Source organism: Dreissena polymorpha, chromosome 3, assembly GCF_020536995.1.
Source record: "Dreissena polymorpha isolate Duluth1 chromosome 3, UMN_Dpol_1.0, whole genome shotgun sequence".
NCBI classification, from domain to species: Eukaryota; Metazoa; Mollusca; class Bivalvia; order Myida; family Dreissenidae; genus Dreissena; species Dreissena polymorpha.
In genome coordinates this window covers 74,282,593-74,303,621 of record NC_068357.1, presented here as the reverse complement: position 1 = coordinate 74,303,621, position 21,029 = coordinate 74,282,593, and the positions used below count along the sequence as shown (strand labels likewise).

At 36.0% G+C, this 21,029-nt stretch overlaps 1 protein-coding gene across 1 annotated transcript; it reads right to left on the bottom strand.

Moving 5' to 3' along the window:
* Window positions 1-4,381: 4,381 nt before the first annotated feature.
* Window positions 4,382-4,765, bottom strand: LOC127872337 (uncharacterized). Its single transcript, XM_052415669.1, has one exon. The coding sequence runs from the start codon at window positions 4,763-4,765 to the stop codon at window positions 4,382-4,384; it is 384 nt and encodes a 127-aa protein (XP_052271629.1).
* Between the last annotated feature and the right edge of the window lie 16,264 nt (window positions 4,766-21,029).

Below are 21,029 nucleotides of genomic sequence, written 5' to 3'. Positions count from 1 at the left end.
GACGTATGGCATGTATGTTTTTCCATAATGCCCCAATAAAACCAAATGATAAGTGTCTACAGTATACATTAGGTAAAGGAATGCGTTAACAAAGTTTAAGCAAGAAAGCTTTTGTATTATGATTACAGGGCGGATAAATGCAGCAAAAAGTTAACAGGAACTGATTGAATGATTTATGTTGGAAATGTGCATATGGATATAGAAAGCTTTATTTTCAAATAAACTTTTTGCTTATTAAAATCAAATGCCATGACAATGTTCTAGGTTGGCGCTAAGGAAAAAAAATTAGTAGCCAAATTTCAGCACTACGATGAATCCACATTACCGGTATAACCTTATTTGCTCAATGAAGGACATAATCATCATGAATCTATAGGTATCAATAATGACTGTATTAAATTATCAATGAAGTCACATTTAAATAAATAATTTGTTAATTTGTCAAATAGTTTCATGTTTTTTTATTTTTCATTTATATTTATTTTCATGCACTGGCATAAACGGTATACACTGTTAGAACTTTCAGATATGCCCCGGTCTTTGATTGGGTGGGTCTTGCGTAACTCCTATGCGTCCCCCCCCCCTTCTCCCAATAATTTTTGCCATAGTCTGGTGCTTCTTGATTCTTGAAAAATACATTTACTGCAATGTGTTCTTGAATTAACATATTTTTCCATAGTTGCAATATAAAATTTATTCAAACGTACCAGTAAATTTGTAAGTCTTAAACACTGCATGTACTGAGCGGCTAGGCTATATTTAGTTACACATCGTCTGTTTTTTAAAAAGCATGCTTTGCATGCGTAGAACTTAGCATTGCGGAAGACAGCAATAATTTCGCGCTCTTTCTTATAACACGGGTTCTTCGTGGCATACCGGTATTAATGCATAGTGAATAGTTATTATCACGTGGCTGTAGAAAAACGGTGTAAATCAGTTCTACAAATAGACATGATAAAATATACATGCACTGGATTTAATTTGTTACCGCATCAAATTATTAACGGGTTTTGTTTTTCACAACTTACTCGCCGTAAGTAAATTTACACTGCTCACCAATTGCAATTAACTTCTCATAATTAATTATTGTTTACAGTACGGCAAATACATGTAGGTGTGATGATGATGCCTGAAACCGCCTTTAATGTACTGCTTTATTTACCGGCTTTATATCACGTATTAATGCTACAACTGTGATTGTTAATAAACCTGCGATAAACGCTTACTCTGTGACCGACGTCAATCAAAAATAATAATAGCTATATAACTCTGCCTCCATAAACATTCTCGTAACCGATTGGACGTTAAATATCACAGTTTGGTGACTGGAAAGTTACCCGAAAATTTCCCGTGATGCATCTGTCAGTATACATGACTGTGTTATGTGGCTTGAATATACGATAAGGGCATCCAGTTATCTCTTATCAGTGGATTATCTATTACCACCTGGAACATTTATGGCGATTACATGTGGAAATCGGTACCGAGTTCTCTTTAAAAGTAGGGAATATTATATACTTATACAGAAATATCAGGGGTTTTTGCAATCGCCATTTTCATTCACATTTTAAACTTTAATCGCCAGCTAAAAGATTCAATCGCCTTTGGCGATTTTGGCGATTGGAAACGCTAACATAGAATGTTTTGAAATACTAATTCTGTAAGTTGAATGATTTTTAATAATTTTCCGAAGGGTGAAATTAAATTGGCTATTTTTGACAAAGAACTGCATATGCCGTCTGGCCTAACCTGTTGTCATACAAAATAAATTTTACCCTTTATTTTTACATCTTCTCACATTGACACTAAATCCCGAAAGAAATTATTTTGGTCAAAAGAATTAACATTTTTTGCCGGGTTATTCTAAACTGGTTGACTGACTGGTCGTCAGACAACTCGCCTGACAACTCGGTTTCCGGACGTTTTACCCCCAAGACATTTCCTGCCCTAGACGTTTCCCCCCCCCCCCAAGACGTTTCCTCCCCAGACGTGTCCCCCCCACTTTGGTTTAAGTGCAGATGTTTCCCCCCAATGAATGTATGATTGTTTGGTTGAAGTTTATTCTTGATTTATTATCAAAATGATTATTTTGGTTTTCAATTAACTTTATTTATGAAGCAGCTTGTTTGATTATTATTTTGGTTTAACTGTGAATGGAATGCATGTAAATCATTAGTGTTGAGGAACTGTAGTTGTTTGTTGTTTTTAATCCAATTAATCCAATTAAATAGGGTCAATTGGTGATTTGATAAAATGGTTAAATCACATTTATATTAATTTCAAAACTGTTTTCCTTGTAACAGTTAATTATGATAAATAAATAAACTATATAATTGTAAACAATTTTATTTTTTTTCATTTATATGTATGTATATAATAAAATGATTGGATGTCACTGATATTTTAACTTTTACTAATAACTAATTCAGACTAATTAAAACAGAATTGCACTTTCCTTGTGCATTATTTCATTATTATTGGTATAATTAGCAAATGCAATCAAAACTTATTGATATTTTAATAATTTTACTCAATAATCAGTTCTACAAACACCAAATCTAAGAAGTTCAGTATCACACTTCACAATGTCATGAACACCAACTTTTACAATCTGGTGACAAGTGTCTCATGTCTAGGGGTTTTTATCTGACTTTGGGAAATGGGCCTGGCCCTTTTTTGAGGGGAAAAAAATCGCGCAAAATGCCGGGTTTTGGGGGAAAAAATCACGCGAAACGCCAGATTTTGGGGGAAATAAGGAAAGTCTTAAATAATCAATTCAACATATTTTGCTGTTTTTAAAACAAAATCAAGGCAACAGATAATTTAATTATGCAATATGTTATATTTTCTACACTGGATCAGGTTAACTTATGTATTTAAAGTTTAAAAAAAAAAAAAAAATTTTTTTTTTTTTTAGGGGAAAAAAATGAAGTCTGGGGAAAAATTTACCTGCTGAGGGGAAAAAAATCTGAGGGGAAAGGGCCGATTTTCGGCGGGTCCCAAAGAAGGAAAAAAAGCCCTGATGTTAGTGTTTTATTTCAGTTTTGGGGGAAGGGGGTCGAGTCCCCTGAGAGGGGGAAAATTCGCTCGTAAAAGGGGAAAAGGGGGAAATTTCTATGCTTAGCTAGTAACAGCACAAAATCAAGTTTTAACACTATAATTCACCATACAGAGGGAGAAAAACATAATTCAAAATCTTTTATTCATTAACATGTTATGTTCATGTTCAAAGTTCAATATTTCTGGGCTTTTCAGCGAATTTATCAATTATTCTGGTGACCTCCTCTTCACCAAGTCTCTCCGTGTGCAGACAAAGTTAGTCTGATCAAGGACTTCAGTGTAGCTTCCCCAAGCCTGTTTCTCTGTGGCGTGCAAAGCAGGCTGAGCAAACTAAACAGTCTTTCAACACTCTCTTGACCGGACGTTTCTGGCGTTTCACTGCCGGCATTTGAAGAAGACTGACTTTTAAGTTGTACTTGTTTGAAAAGAATATCAATTTATTTTTAAGTTAAAACAGATTTGTCAATTTTCTTACGATAGCTTTTGTTGTTGTGCAACATGTTGGAATACGTATGGTTTGCGGTAGATGTCGTAAAGCGAAAGTTGTTATAGTGAACTACGTACGGTTTGCGGTAAAGGCTAAAATAAAGTAAACATGCGGATGCAGTTCAGGAAAATTGTAGTAAATTCGTAACGAAAGACGTATTTAAATGAGGTATTGATTAAAATTGAATAACACTTCCGAGAGGGGAATTTTAAAAATATTTGGGGGAAAAATATATACTCTAAAGATGGGGGAATGGGGCCGAATAACGCTGAATATTTCATCCAAAAAAAACACTGCATGTACTGTGCGTTCCGCTGTGGGCTCCACCTGTGGGCCGTTTACCTTTGCACATTCACTTAGAAGTTCACTAGTTGTCAGGTTTTTTTTTGGCCCGATTTTATAGCCGAAATTCGGCTATGTTCCCAATCCCAAAAAGTATACTTTTTTCGCAAAATGTGGCAAAAAATTCCCAATTTCCAAAAGAAAAAAAAAAAAAAAAAATTTTTTTTTTTTTTTTTTTTTTTAAATGTCTAATGTGTATTTTATCTCAATTTTAATTCAATTACATCTAACAAAGTATTATATGATTTTGTTCTTTTAATTTGAATGATTATAAAGGGTTTTATCAAATTTAGTATTTCCCTAATCAGTGGACTTTTCGTGTGGAAAAAAAGGCTAATGAATTTATTTTCCCAATTTCATGAAAATGCCGATAAAATTCCCAATTCCAAAGCCATGGGCTATCTTCCCAAAAAGTGGAAAAAAAAACCTGGTTGTGATGTCTTTGCTGTCATAGGTAACCTTGCTCAGAAGTCTCTAATACTTTTCTCTATCCTAAGGCTCACTGGCCTCACTCCTATTGGAATGGCCCTCTCTGAGGTACCACAACTCGTACTGCACATTCTCAGCCTCTGCACATAGTGCTGGAACCAGGCGGTAGAAAGTCAGTTCCTGGCCACCTGCTTTTCTATTCAGAAATTGGTGCCATCCTTCGGTGTCATTGTTAGTTCTGACACTCACCCCATACACTGACAAGGAGTCAATATCGAAGATGGCGTGGTTAATCCACTGTTCCTCGATGTAGTGCACGAACCTGGAGAGCTGTTCGGAGTTAGCTCTTAGCGCAAGGAGCTGGAAAGCTGGCTCAATGTTGGCGGCTGGCAGGAATTGTAGTGCCATCATGTTTCTTGCATAGGTATGGATGGAGGCCTTCTCCATGTAGGCTGGCCTGTTTTTTTGTTAAAGATCTGATTACCGGTATATTACACACTACACAAGCTGACATTTAATCTCAAAATGACCATAGTTGTATGAAATTTACCATCTATTAGAGCTCAACAGACTGTCTATTAGACTGACAAACAGTCAAACATTCATTGAATACAGATTATAACATGAAGATATATGAAAGATTCATTTTGAATCCGCCCCTGTTAAATACAACAGATGCATCTTTGACTACCATATAAAAACTATCAATTAAGTCAAATCAAATCTATTCATTAATAATAATTAATACAGTGATAAACTATTTAAAAACGTTTTTTTGCATGATAATGTGCTAATCTCATCTTATCCCCCTTTAAAGATGTCACCTAATCTCATCAATGCTGATTAAAGGGCCTGTATATTGCACCCATTATCTAGCTGTTATCTTGTGTACTACACTTGCTAATCTAATCAATATATTCTATCTTTATTTCTGTCTCATCACTGTACAAGTATATACAACAATAGAAGTATTCATATCAATTACAGTGCCAATCATATAATGGATTTATAAGAGACATAACAGTAGTCAAGAACACAATTACTATGCATCAGTTAAAAGTTAACCAAATATGTTAAAATTATAAAACATGGATTATAAAACAATAAAACAATATTGCATAAGTGGAATATTGAGACCTTTGATAGTTTCAATATAAAAATAATCTCATGAAACCTGTGTGTAGAATTTAAAAGTATTAGTTAAGATATTTACTTCCAGAGTGTCATGTTGGAATAATTTAAAGCAACAATCAAAGGTCCTATTCCCTTATTGTACAAAAATGTAGTTTGTTTATGTTATCTACAAATAATTGATAAAATCTAAAAACTAAAATGCCATATAGAATGTGTAACCTATCTATACAAATAAGCATTTCTGGTCATTAAAATATTATAGCAGGCTTTGGCAGTATCTCTTATCAATAATTTGTTGGAGAATAAAACTACCATCTTTTCTATATCTGACATAGAGTTAAAATCAGTAATGGTATGACATTTTTCAAAAAGAGAGGTCCTGATATCAGAATAAAGTGGACAGTATAGCATAACATGAGTTTCTGATTCAACACAAGTTGTACAATTAGGGCAGAATCTATTTTCAACAGGCACATTAGCATAACGCCCAATTTCCAACATAATTGGGGCTACCCCACATCTAAATTTAGCAAAAGCAGAACGATGTCTATATGGTAATATCATCTTACAATACTCTTCTGTACAATATTCATTCTTGAATTGACAATAGGTTCTTAGCTTGTTTCTGCCATTCCCTCTTATTGCATTTGGTTGTAATACAGTATCTTTCCAATCACTTTTAAACTTACAGAACATAGCACTATCAACCTTGTCACTAAAAGTTTGTTTAGACACAGTAGCTGGATAAATACAGAATTCTTCAAGATTCAAATCTTTAAACATCATTTTCACACTGAACACCCAGTTCTTACACTTAACTCCAGCAGTATTAACAGTCCACTGAAAAACCTTCCTATTGACCCGGTTCATATTCATACTACCAAATCTATGCCACAAATTACAAACATGTTTGTACTGTTTAACTAGAGGTGGTTGCCATCCCATATCACCGGCTAATGCAGCTGATGGAGTATATTTACCAACACCCATAAAGAAGCGTAGGGCCCTATTTTCAACAGCATTTATACATGCATATGTCCGTATGCCCCATATAGCTGATGCATATGAGATAACTGGCCACACTGTAGAATTGTACATCTTGCTATAAACTGCAAATGACATACCACCCATACTTTTATATCTAGCAATAAGTAAGCCAAGTGCTCTACTAGCACTCTGTGCAACAGATTTGGCAGAAATACTAAAGTCCAAATGTTCTGATAGTAATAAACCTAAATAGGAGTATTTGTCAACATAAGTTAATCCATGAACACCACATTTGAAGTTGAATTCAGATCTGGGCACAGAGTTTGGCCTGAAATGCACAATGTTACTTTTATTTGCATTGACCACCATACTATTCGAGGTACACCATTGGCTTAATACATCTAACATGCATTGCAAATCTTGCTCGTTTTCCGCAATCAACACAAGGTCATCTGCATAGCACAATATACAAACTGGCTCGTCTTCAATCAAAACACCTTTACCAACCGCCTTAATCTGCACAGATAAGTCATTAAGGAAGAGATTAAATAGCAACGGTGACAACGAACAACCTTGCCGTAAACCAGTGGTAACTGCAAACCAATCAGTATAATGGCTATTTATACGAACACAAGAGGAGACCGACGCATACAAGGATTTGATTGCATCTAACATTTTTGTTGGGACACCTATACTATTCAACCTCTGCCAGAGTAAATTCCGCTCAATACCATCGTACGCACGTCTAAAATCAATAAATGAACAAAACGTAGATTTATGTAACTTCTTGCGAACATCTATAATATTGGTCAGTGCAGAGATATGATCTAAAGTGCTGCGCTTTTTGCGAAAGCCGTTCTGTTCATCCTCTATTTTATCATTAAGTTCTGACCAGCTTGACAGCCTATGGTTCAAAATACTTGCATACAATTTATACATAGTACAAGCCAAACTAATACCACGATATTGTAAAGGATCTCTCTTATCAGCAGTGCTCGACTTAGGGATAGGGTTTATGATATTCTTACCCCACATTGATGGGACCATACCAGTTTCATAACATACACAGAATAAAGAATGCAAAAAGGAGACAGACATGTCATTCTTAAGAACTTCATTAGGAATTTGGTCAATGCCCGTCGCTTTATTCAACTTGGCTCGGTCAATAGCTGCTTTCACCTCAAAAACTGAAAAAGGTCTATCCAACTCCTCATGGTACACATTATCAAAACTACTTGTATGCTGGCCGACATTTGAATTAACAGATTGATTCAAAAGATTTGCAAAGTCATTCTTCCATCTCAACAACACATCCTCCAATTTTGAAGAAACTGTCCCATTGTCTAACACAACTTCAAGAGGAATACCCTTCTTACGTTCCTGGCCAACACCACAAGTTCCAATAGTCTTCCAAAACTCTACATCATTATCAGAAGCTAAGTTAGATAATCTAGACTGTGTAGAAAACCAGTAATGTCTTTTGGCCTTTTGTACCGCTCTATCAAAAAACCTCCTAGACCTTATATAGTCAGTCTTAAGCTGAACTTTTAAATGCTTATTGTTACATCTTAACCATAACTTCTCTTTTTTGCACATATCTGACCATAGACTACTTAATTCATTACTCCACCATGGCTTACCAGACCTGCGCTTTCTTCTACAGGAATCATGAGTAATTGTTTTGAACGGAAGTTTATCATACATTTCATCCCGTACAATACCACACCAATCTCCAAATGCCTGATCTATGTCTGATTGTGTTCTGTAACCCTGTTCAAGGTTAGAAATACAGTCGTTAATCTGACCTACCAGAACTTGGTTTAGCAGAAAATCATTAGGAATTCTGGAGCAATCAAATTTATCTGTACTTTGTACTGACCCAGTCTTATCTGTAGCAAATTCCAAGTCAGTGGATTCAATTTCCATAACCCATGTGAGAATAGAGTGGTCAGGGACACATGTTGGAGCAATACTATCCTGCAATTCAATACTGTTCATAACATCAACAACTGTATGCACATAGAACTGACTATATAATGACAAGTTTTCATAAGGTACTATGCAATAATCTACAACTGATTGACCCTTTACAGAAATTGACGTGTAATCATTATGGACTGTATTACGTCCATTTAACATGCAAAAATTGCAGTTAATTAAAAAATCAATAAAAAGATCTCCATATTTGTTTGTTTTAAAGTCTATCACATCTCTCTCAATAATATTATCAACACCTGCTATGAAGTCCTCCAAATCGCCACAACGACTATTAAAGTCTCCACAAATAAAAGGCAGACCTAGGTTTTGATATTCATATAAGTTTACAAGTATTGTGTCAAAAAAGGCAGTTGCATCTACATGCCTAGCAGAGTTTTCTGGAGGAAGATAACAAACACATGGTAAAAAGCAAAAGTTATCATTTTTGTGTACAAATTTCAGCCATAATATACCATCTGTGGAGTCATTTAAAATAGATACATCAAAAACATCTAGAACACTGTTACGGACCAAAAACCCAACTCCACCAGAACCAGTTCTTGCATTCACATGAATATTTTTACGATTATTACCAAACCATGTATAATCAGAAACATCAATACTATTAGAGTTCTTTAAATGGGACTCAGCAATCCCAATTAAATCAAGGTTCAAATGCTTAATACATTGTTCACGTAAAATAAAATTGTCACTAGAGCTCGAACTGCTCCAACCATGAACATTCCAAAAGCCTGTTTTTAACTAATAATTGTCTCCTCCTCGTCTTCCTCTGTTCTGCTGTGCTCTTTGCCATCCCCGATCACTGTTGGTACCACGCCCAGAAGACCCACCGCGTCGAGGAGCACCACGAGGACCATTCCACCCAGTGTTGCGCTGTGAGCCATCACCCTGTGAATGACTAGTTCCTTGGTTCTGCCTGTCATCACTCGACATTGGCCTGTTTCGCACCACACGATTCCCTCGAACACTCACCCCCTCGGCATTCATTGCGCCAACTAAGGTTCTAAAGTTACTCATCATCAAACGCTCTTCTCGCGATTGATCGCACTGGATGTAAACATCAGAATAAGTTCTGCTTTCGTTCAGCTTTGACTTGTTTTTCAACACTTTCTGCCTATCTTCTTGTGACTGCATGGTAGCAATAACAACACCCGGCTTGGAACTGTTAGCACTTGTCTTTCTCTGTGTGTTGCATACTTGCACATTACATTTCATTACGTCTTTGAACATAGATATCACTTTACTGTTCAGATTTTCTCCCTCATGATAGGGAAGGCCACGAATTACCAAATTCTTTGAGATATCCTGACCACCACTGGGTCCGCCAGCTGCTGCCGTGACTGAGGAATACTTTTCACTGACTTCTTGTAACTCTTCAGTAATTTTCTGCTTAAATGAGTCAAGTTGCTCTTGCACATTCGTCTTAATACGACCCAGCTCAATGTTAACTCTCTTGTCCAACAGTTGTGCAAATTTATGGGTCAACTTTTGCTCTATGGAACTTTCAAGTTGATCAATACGATTGTTTATCGAGACATTCATGGCACATATGTCAGTAGAGAGCTTTGATAATAGGGCCTTGAGATCAGAGTTAACTGGATGAAGTTCATTGGACACCGGCTCAGACAGGGAGCTCATTTTATCGCTAGAAGAACTTTCACAAGCAACATCCTCCTTTACCTTCTTCGCGGATCCATGAACTGGGGACGAGTGGTTTCGCTTCCTGTTCTGTTTGACAGGTGTGAACTCTGCTACTTGTGTGATGGACGGGCCCATGGTCGACTCGACATACTCATGTGACTCTTTAGTGTCTAAAGATGCCATACTGAAACAACTTCAGGTTTACACAGGTTGCTTATGGGCTATCGAACACTATAATGACAGCAGTTAAAACGGATACAGTGTGTAGAAGATAATAATCGACAATATCTGAACCACGAAAACTGATGACACTTTCGGATTATCCGGTGCTCAGATACAAAGTTCCCGTCCAAATGGTCCGCTTCTAGCAAACTGATTATATTTCTTCAATTACACAAACTACCATGCACAAATACCACTTTTTCCTTGATGCACAATGTCACATGCCACTTACTGCCTATAATAAACTACTATATAACTTGTTAATCTGTAAGTTTTTCTTAAAATTTTCAATATTTTTCCCCGTCTTCAAAAAGCTTGTTTATTGCACCATAAGTGCCTAAAAACTTGTATAATGGTAGGTGTGGTTGTTATTTAATATTAGCCAAATGATGAAAATGCTGTCACATTTATTTGGCTACAATTTTTAAATTGGAAGGTAAATGGTATTAGTAAAGATCTATGACACACTGATAGTTATTTATCAAAATTAAATATAACACATGTATCCCAGTAAACCTGTTTAAAGGAAAATGTGAAAAAAATTATACTACCAGGTATCACAAAATGAAGTTGTTTTTAATGGTGTAACAGTTTATACTGGTACTAGGAAATTGATACTGATATTGACATTATCAAATAGAATATTCAGGATCATCGCCTTATATTTATGTATTTACAATTTAATGTCCCTAGTGTACAGATTTATCCTAAAATCATGCTAAAATAAAGTTGTCAAGTACATACTTCATGTTGACAAAAAAAATATTGATATGTTTTGTTTTTAATAGGATTTTATAAACTGCAAAATACATGTACATTTATCAACATATTTTTCAAAACATTTTGTTAACATCTTTTGTTGTGAAAAAGTGATAACATCTGACAGAACGGCCCTTTTTGTTAATAACTTGAATTTTAACTTTGTTAAAACTTGAAACCTTTCCCTATGCAATACAAACAAAATTGTTGCCATAACTAAAAATCTGAAATTTGAGAAAAATTCTTATTTAGGCTTCATTATATTTTAAAACACCCCTTAGTATCAAACTTTTTATTACAGTGTTTTTTTCACCTATAGGGGAATGGTGGCGGGGCCCGATCAAAGGGGAAAAACGCGTTGTTTTTTAGGAAAAGGGGAAAATTACAAATTCACTCTTTTTTATGTAATGATATTTATTATATGAATACACATGTATGTATGAATGCAATATTCACAGCTGAATGTCTCTGTCCTTTTTCTTAAATATATATCAATGATTGTTTCAACATTAGTTTCAGACAGTTCAGCCGTCATGCACAGTCTCAGTTTTCCTAGCCAATTTCAGTCTAATTGGAATTTTTTTAATCCATAAAATGGCAAATTTGAGCATTTTTTTCGATAAAATGGAGCAAATTAAAATGTTTTTATCAACAAATGTTGACACAATATAGATACATCAGGTTTCTCTGGCCATTTTGGGAAAAAATGAAATTCATGTGAAAAGTGACCACTGATTTGGGAAAAACTAATTTAACTCTTTCTGATACTTCAAAATCATATTAATATTATATTTATATACTTTGTTAGTTGTTTATGAAATAAATATGAGATATATGTATCCTAAGACAGTTCTTTCTAAAAATAAAAATAAAAAAATTTTACCTTCTGGGAGGGGATTTTTTCTACAAAATAGGGGAAAAATATATACTATTCTTTGAGGGGGATGGGGCCGAATATCGGCCCCGAAATTGCCATAAAAAAACACTGTAAGACATTACTCTTTGAAGTCTTTCACCTTCAGCCAGACACACTGAAAAAATAACAAAATATATCAAATATGTATCAACTAATAAAATGCATATAAAAAATAGTTTTGTTGTTGCTTACACTCATTATCTGACAACATTGCAAAATCGCGAAAAAATGGTACAAACAAGCGATTAATATTTAAAGTTCGTACCCGAGTCAAACATTACATTTTTTAACGTTAATACTGATAGAAAAATGTAATTTTTTTTATCTGTTTTGATTTGTTTTGATATTTACAACCATTTTAATGTGATTTGAAGCATGCATAACACGATGCTGAAATATTCATTCAGATAATGGTTATGGTTTGCGTGTCAAATAGCAAACGTTGCCATCGATACGAAAAGCTGGTTTTAATATTTATATTATAATTTTTAAACATAATTCAAACACAATAAAACAGAATATGATCATTACAAACCTTTTCTGGTGTTAACTGTCAGCGATTTTCCGTGTCCAATTGGGAAAAGTACCCGTACCAGTCCAATTGGGAAAAACTGAGTCGTGAAAACCTCAAAATTGGGAAAAATCGAGTCGTGAAATCCTTAAATTGGGGAAATCGCGTCGTGAAGTTTGGGTCTTATTGAATACATCATACAGTTCATACTTAATTGAACAAACCCATTAAAATAATATTTGCAGGCATGCCTTAAAGACCATTAAGTAATAAAGTTGATATAAATAGCAAAATAGTATATAGAGATTCTCATAACACACAAAATCAATTACTAGTTGTTTTAATCTCTTGTAAAGCAATGTCCCTGTCTTTCATTTTTTTTGAAAATTTCAACAATCTTTGATGTTTGATCATCTATCAGTTGCTGGCATCCCTCTCTGCACAGCATCATAAGTGCTGTCAATGTGTCCTCTGGTAGACGGTTCCGATTGGTCGTGCAAACATTGTTCATTAGATAGAACACCCTTTCCACAGAGGCAAAGTTACAAACCGACGTAAAACAGTACGCTGGCTGCCTGACAAGAGAACCGGAAACAGTAACGACTCTATTGATTGCACGCGCTGAATAATAAAACCCGAAATTAATCGAGCGCGTGGTTACACACAACTATACTATTTTCTTTGTTGGCTCGCCGAAAGTTGAGTTTTGTTATGAAACTTTCAATCGTTTTGAGAAAAAATTCGGACGCCGATTGGGATTTTTTCAGATGCCGATTGGGAATTTGGGAATTTTCGCTCGATTGGGAAAGTACCGTTTACCGGTACTTTATAAAGAAGAAGGAAAATCGCTGACTGTATAGTTAACGCGAGTATGGTTTAATTAATTCAGACTAATATAAACGATAGAGATTAGCGAAGCAAAACAAAAATGGCGCTTACCTCTTGCAACGATAGAGATTAGCGAAGCAAAACAAAAATGGCGCTTACCTCTTGCAGGTTAATCGAGGTAAAATTGTATAAATGCGCGTCTTTGTTTAAAGATGCGGGTACCGAATTTTCATTTGCGGACAATAATTTTGGTATCAAAATTTAAGTTAGACTTTCTAGTTTTTAGAACTACGTTCAAAATTTTGATGAGCCCATCGCAAGTCATTTTATTCAACGTCAAAGTCGGGTACTATTTTGAAAACATTGTTGTAAAGTCAGGGGTTCCACTGGCCCAAAAAAAGTTGTCGCCACTTTTTCGCGGGGCGAAACTGTCAGTTATTCCGACCTTATTAATTATGACAATCGTCTAAGAAACCTTACAACATCAATGTCATTGACTATATTATTACTTTTAAAAGTATGTAAATACATAAATAATAATAAGTAACTTCATAAGTCTTAATAAGCTTTATTTATACATAAAAACATTGGTTTGCACATGATAAACAATCACATATAACCATCTTCTTTGACAGGAACAGCACATTGGCCAGCGCTGCCTTCACTGCTGCCTCATTCTTTGAGATTGATGATTTGCTGGCAGCCGCCATATCCTTCCGAAGCTGCATCGCCTCAGCAGCAGTCTGGTGTTCTGAAAAGAATAAATAAATAATACCATGAGACTTTGTTATCCCCACGCTTTTTGAAAAAAAGGTGGGGATATTGTGGTGATCTCCGCCGTCCGTCCGTCCGTCTGTCTGTCCGTCCGTCTGTCCGTCCGTCCTGGCCACTATCTCCTCCTACACTAAAAGCACTAGAACCTTGAAATTTACACACATGGTAGCTATGAGCATATGTGCGACCCTGCACTATTTGGAATTTTGATCTGACCCCTGGGTCAAAAGTTATAGGGGTTGGGGTGGGGCCGCGTCAGAAATTATCACTCATTTTTTTAGGTTATTTTACATTTACTTCTTTATTTCTACACCGATTCACTTCAAATTGATACTGGACCTCACCTATGACAATACGGTCAATCTCAACCATGCATGGCCCCATTCCCAACCCTGGGGCGCCCCGCCCACATAGGCCACACCCACCAAAAATTTTCATTTACTATAATTTTTTCATTTCTACACGGATTCACTTCAAATTGATACTGAACTTTTGTTGTGACATTAGGGTCAATCTCAACTATGCATGGCCCCAATCCCAACCCTGGGGCGCCCGCCCACATAGGCCACACCCACCAAAAAATTCCATTTACTATAATTTTTTCATTTCTACACGGATTCACTTCAAATTGATACTGAACTTCTCTTATGACATTAGGGTCAATCTCAACTATGCATTGCCCCATAACCAACCCTGGGGCCCCGCCCACATAGACCACACCCACCCAAAATTGCCTTTACTATAATTTCTTCATTTCTACACCGATTCACTTCAAATTGATATTGAACTTCTCTTATGACAATACAGTCAATCTCAACTATGCATGGCCCCATTACCAACCCTGGGGCGCCCCGCCCACATAGACCACACCCACCCAAAATTGCCTTTTACTATAATTTCTTCATTTCTACACCGATTCACTTCAAATTGATACTGAACCTCTCTTATGACAATACGGTCAATCTCAACTATGCATGGCCCCATTACCAACCCTGGGGCGCCCTGCCCACATATGTCACACCCACCCAAAATTGCCTTTTACTATAACTTCTTCATTTCTACACCAATTCACTTCTAATTGATGATGAACTTCTCTTATGACAATACGGTCAATCTCAGCTATGCATGGCCCCATTACCAACCCTGGGGCACACCTAGGTCAAACATTCGGCGTGGGGATACGCGTCGGCCTCTGCCGCGCCATTTCTAGTTTTTATTATTTCCATACTGTATAATCAAATTTCAATACAAACAATACAGCTGGGAAGCAATGTGAATATGCACTTTAAACTAAACAATTTGCTACCACACACAAACATACCCTTTGTTTTTACATGCTAAGTTAAGGACTCTTTTTTCATTATGTTACAACCAAATGTAAATGCATTTTTAAACTGTTTTTTAACACAGTAGTCACAAAACATTGACTTTGTTTTCGCATTATATGAAATGATAGGGAATTCTGACTTCCAGCTATCATTGAATTTTCGCTTTGCTACAGAATTATCATGTTTTTGCAATTTTTAAGGATTTTCATTGCTTTCATTTGTTTCAATTTCTAAAGCACGCTTTCGAGGATTAAAGAAGTCATGAAAAGCCATGATTGCTTGTGAATATGTAATCATATATGTGTCTTTATATACGAAAGCCATCAACATAAACTGTGAAAAATATGAACAATCTTTAACTAATGTGTAAATAATATACTTACCATGGTATTGATTAAATAGAAGCCGCCTTATTATCCCCACGCTTTTTGAAAAAAAGGTGGGGATATTGTGGTGATCTCCGCCGTCCGTCCGTCCGTCTGTCCGTCCGTCCGTCCGTCTGTCCGTCCGTCCTGGCCACTATCTCCTCCTACACTAAAAGCACTAGAACCTTGAAATTTACACACATGGTAGCTATGAGCATATGTGCGACCCTGCACTATTTGGAATTTTGATCTGACCCCTGGGTCAAAAGTTATAGGGGTTGGGGTGGGGCCGCGTCAGAAATTATCACTCATTTTTTTAGGTTATTTTACATTTACTTCTTTATTTCTACACCGATTCACTTCAAATTGATACTGGACCTCACCTATGACAATACGGTCAATCTCAACCATGCATGGCCCCATTCCCAACCCTGGGGCGCCCCGCCCACATAGGCCACACCCACCAAAAATTTCCATTTACTATAATTTTTTCATTTCTACACGGATTCACTTCAAATTGATACTGAACTTTTGTTATGACATTAGGGTCAATCTCAACTATGCATGGCCCCAATCCCAACCCTGGGGCGCCCGCCCACATAGGCCACACCCACCAAAAAATTCCATTTACTATAATTTTTTCATTTCTACACGGATTCACTTCAAATTGATACTGAACTTCTCTTATGACATTAGGGTCAATCTCAACTATGCATGGCCCCATAACCAACCCTGGGGCCCCGCCCACATAGACCACACCCACCCAAAATTGCCTTTACTATAATTTCTTCATTTCTACACCGATTCACTTCAAATTGATATTGAACTTCTCTTATGACAATACAGTCAATCTCAACTATGCATGGCCCCATTACCAACCCTGGGGCGCCCCGCCCACATAGACCACACCCACCCAAAATTGCCTTTTACTATAATTTCTTCATTTCTACACCGATTCACTTCAAATTGATACTGAACCTCTCTTATGACAATACGGTCAATCTCAACTATGCATGGCCCCATTACCAACCCTGGGGCGCCCTGCCCACATATGTCACACCCACCCAAAATTGCCTTTTACTATAACTTCTTCATTTCTACACCAATTCACTTCTAATTGATGATGAACTTCTCTTATGACAATACGGTCAATCTCAGCTATGCATGGCCCCATTACCAACCCTGGGGCACACCTAGGTCAAACATTCGGCGTGGGGATACGCGTCGGCCTCTGCCGCGCCATTTCTAGTATATCGTTATAATCATTGATTTTTGTGCCAGTTTGTCCTAAGTGTTACATAATTGAGTGTTCTTTATCATAAAAGAACCGTTAATCCGATAATAACCCCCATAAAACTTGACAATAGCAGTTAAAACACCGACTGTAACACTTTCACGCTTCCATGATTTCAGTGCACTCTACACTGTAGGTCGCTTACATCGTCGTAAATCAATATTTACAACTGACAAACGCTGGCCGCTTATGCTCGGTCGCGTGCTTTTCAACTCCCAGTACATTTTCGGATAGCATTTCACCGATTTTTTGAAATTCGCCACTTTAAAAAGATTGGGGCCACTTAAAAAAAGTTAGCGCCATTTGGCGCCAATGGCGATCGACAGCGGAACCCCTAAAAGTTCATTCAATCGCGAACAAGATGACATCAATCTCATGAATATTCATGATGTTTGACATATCCGCAGTTGTATTGTAAACACACACATGTTGATGCAAAGACCTATAGATAACACAGATTGGAAACTCTCCTTTGCGATAGCGATATGCGATAATATCTAACGGCGGACGCGGGTCACGTGACATTGATTTTGGAGATGCCGGTGTACCTGTAGATTCTTCCCTGTTCCAGCTACTGTCGGCCATTTTGTTATAAAGCAATCAATTATTCTTCGTAATTAGTCGTTTATATTTGTTGTCGTAGGGTATTCTGAGCATGATCTGGTAGTTTATATTATATTGATATTGTTATTAACAATCTTAATGTGTTAATTAGTGTTTTTAGCGCTCGGTTGTCAGTTTGCAGAGCAATGAATGTCTGGAAGCGCAACGTTATGAACTTCGCGTAGTGAGCAAAGTCGGTCGCCGAAAAAAGACATATTGAATATTTTTTGTGTGAATAAAAATAAGTATTTATTTTCTGTGTTGATAATTCTTTAGGTTTTGGTAGTTGTTATTCTAATTAATTATTAATTTATCGGAATTTGAAAGAGAACACTGGATTCGTTCATTTTCGATAATTTTTGAAAAATTGAAAGGCCCGAAGCATTTTTTTTTAAACATCTTCATTAAGCATCACATATTGATAACGTAAGATTTTTATGCTAGGTGAGATGTTAATCTATGTATGATTTATAAAAAGTAGACGAAAATGAGGTATTTTAAAGGATTTTGCCTTTGTACAATTTGTACTATTTTATACTGTGATTCCATTCAATCATTTTTCACACCTGTCGCCAAAGTGGTTTGTTTCTTTTTGACAAACTTTTCTAGTTGTCATCCCATATCGTTGAAGTAAGATTTTTATGCTAGGCAAGATGTTAATCTAAGTATAGATTCAAACAAACCAGAAGAAAATAATAAATTTAAAGTATTTGGCCTTATACAATGTTGGTACAATTTTAAGCTCTTTTCTTCTGTTGTACAAGATTGCTGTCAAACGTGTTTTTGTTCTTTTTGATAATTTTTTTCATCCCAAATAGATTAAGTCAGATTTTTATGCTTGGTGATATGTTAATCTAGGTATGAATAAACTAAACTGGAGGAAAATGTTCATTTTAAAGGATTTTGGCCTTGTACAAAGATGGTACAATTTTAAGCTCTTTTACCCTATTATACACACATGTCGTCAAAGGTGCTTTGGTTCATTGTGAAAAACTTCGTCATTATTCACCTCAAATCGAAGAAATGAGATTTTTATTCTGGGTAATATGTTTATCTTGGTATGAATAAAAAACAAGATGAAAGTACAATGTATGGGTTTAAATTCTCATTTAATATCTTTTATTAGTATTACCAGTTTTCCTGTCAATGTTACACATGCAAGTTAATATACAAACATATTTTAACAGAAAGCTGTGAGATTACTATTAAAACACAAACAAAAGCTGTGAGATGACTATAATTCGCCGGCAGCGGCCACTGATCACACAATTAAAATCAATCAACAACGCAAACTTTTAATTGAAGTTAGGATCCCTTCTTTTAATTAATTCTCAAGAATAAAGAAAAAACACACAAAGCATCTTCTTCAGTTCGCTAATTGATCCGACTATGAACACGCGCGTGAAATGTTGTTGTTTTTTTCTTTTCGCCCACAATACTGAAAGCTTAATTTAATTACCAAAAGAAAAAAAAATGGATTACAAACAAAACTTTAATAACCTATAACTCATGAATAAGATCTAAATAAAAAGAGAATTAAACAATTGAAAAAATCTACACAATCAATATTGAAATAAGTCTAACTGAAACCGTTTTTGGATCGAACGATCATAGCATTTATTATACTGTAATGTTGTTTTAATCAGAGACCTAGATCTATGTGTCCACATATATCTATCCGTTTTGAAATAATAATATTTTATAAGGTTTTAACTGTTTGAAATACCAAATTATACAAGAATATTTTATCAGCAAAAGTCTTTCAAATAAACTATTCAACAGCATTCTTGCTGCAATTTGGAAGTTCTTAGCGCTATTTCTTCAACGATCGCGGCATTATAAATTCTTATTGTAGGTAAATAAAATGGAGACATTATAAAAAAAAACATAATTACCCATGTTTCTATGAAACTTTATTTTATAAAAATCGGATCATTATTGACCAAGTTACAGCCGCCTTTCATAGCGCCGTAACATTTTCGCATAACTTTGCTCGATAATCGTAGCCTTTGCTACTGACGGGTCGCTATCTTATCGCAATTGTGATACACCGGCTATCTCCAGACTACTCCGCTTGATTCATGGAAAAAATTGTCTGCTGATCCTCAGTGTACTTATCGGTTTCTCGACCACGTGACCCCGCCGAGAGAGTCATAAGGCGCGAAGTTTCCAATCTGTGTTATCTATAGGTCTTTGGTTGATGCAAGTAGTCCGAAAATCGGTACGACGTGGTTGGGATATTACTTCTGATAAATGTCTCAATTAACTGCATATTTAGTTAACATTGTGGAATAATAATGAAATAAAATTTATATGCATGATTAGACAAAACATTTTTCTTTTAATAACTGTTTAATTTTTTGCTTTACATCATAAAATAATGGTTTTATTGATAATTAAGTCAGAGTGGTATTGGTTTTTACCGCTATTCTCCCTTTGAACTGATTAGGAATTGGCTTTTATCAGGGTTGCTAGTAGGTGTGAGTTTGTTACGTAAAAACAACATCACCCCAACCTATAAACAAGAGCAGACAACTCTATCAAGCATTTTGTCATAATTATTGCCCCTTTTATACTTAGAATATGCATATTATTGATAAATCTATGTTAAAGTTTGCGTACTACCCAGAATATTTCCTATATCCTTTCACATATTGCTTTGATATTTTGCATACTTGTTTACCAACATCAGGGATCAAGCTAGACTCCAATTTTTGGGAGAAAAGCGGTAATTTCTGGAGAGGGAGAAGTTAGGCAGTTTTAGGGAGAAGTGGATCTTTTGCAATCACCAATGGACTATTGTGAGATTCCTGCCAAATACCCGAATGACGAGCGCTGTGAATGGTTGCTTATCAATTTTCAATAGGTAATTTACTACCCCAGGGGGCGGAGTTTCATCGATTCGGTCAGTTGATTGACTTTGGCGTGTATTCGGTAATAAACAGAAGCCACTTAGATAACGCTGCGGATATGATAATTGGCAGATTTTAGGGCGAAGTGATATCGCCGGTGCTTATGATTAAAGGGAAGCCACGGCGATATAATCGCCCAAATCGCCCAGTTGCTTGCTCCCTGAACATGACCCTAACTTATAAACAAGACCATACCACTGTATCAAGCATTTTGACATAATTATGGCCCCTTTTACACTTAGATAATTGAACATCTTGCTTAAATTGCCATAACTTCTTTATTTATGATCACATTTTATTATTACTTTGACAAAACAACACTTACCTGAATACCACAATGGATTTCACCCAAACAATACCCCACGCCCCTACCCAGAATCCCTTCCCACCCAACCCCCACCCCCCCCCCCAATTTTTTTATTTTTTTAAAAAACATATC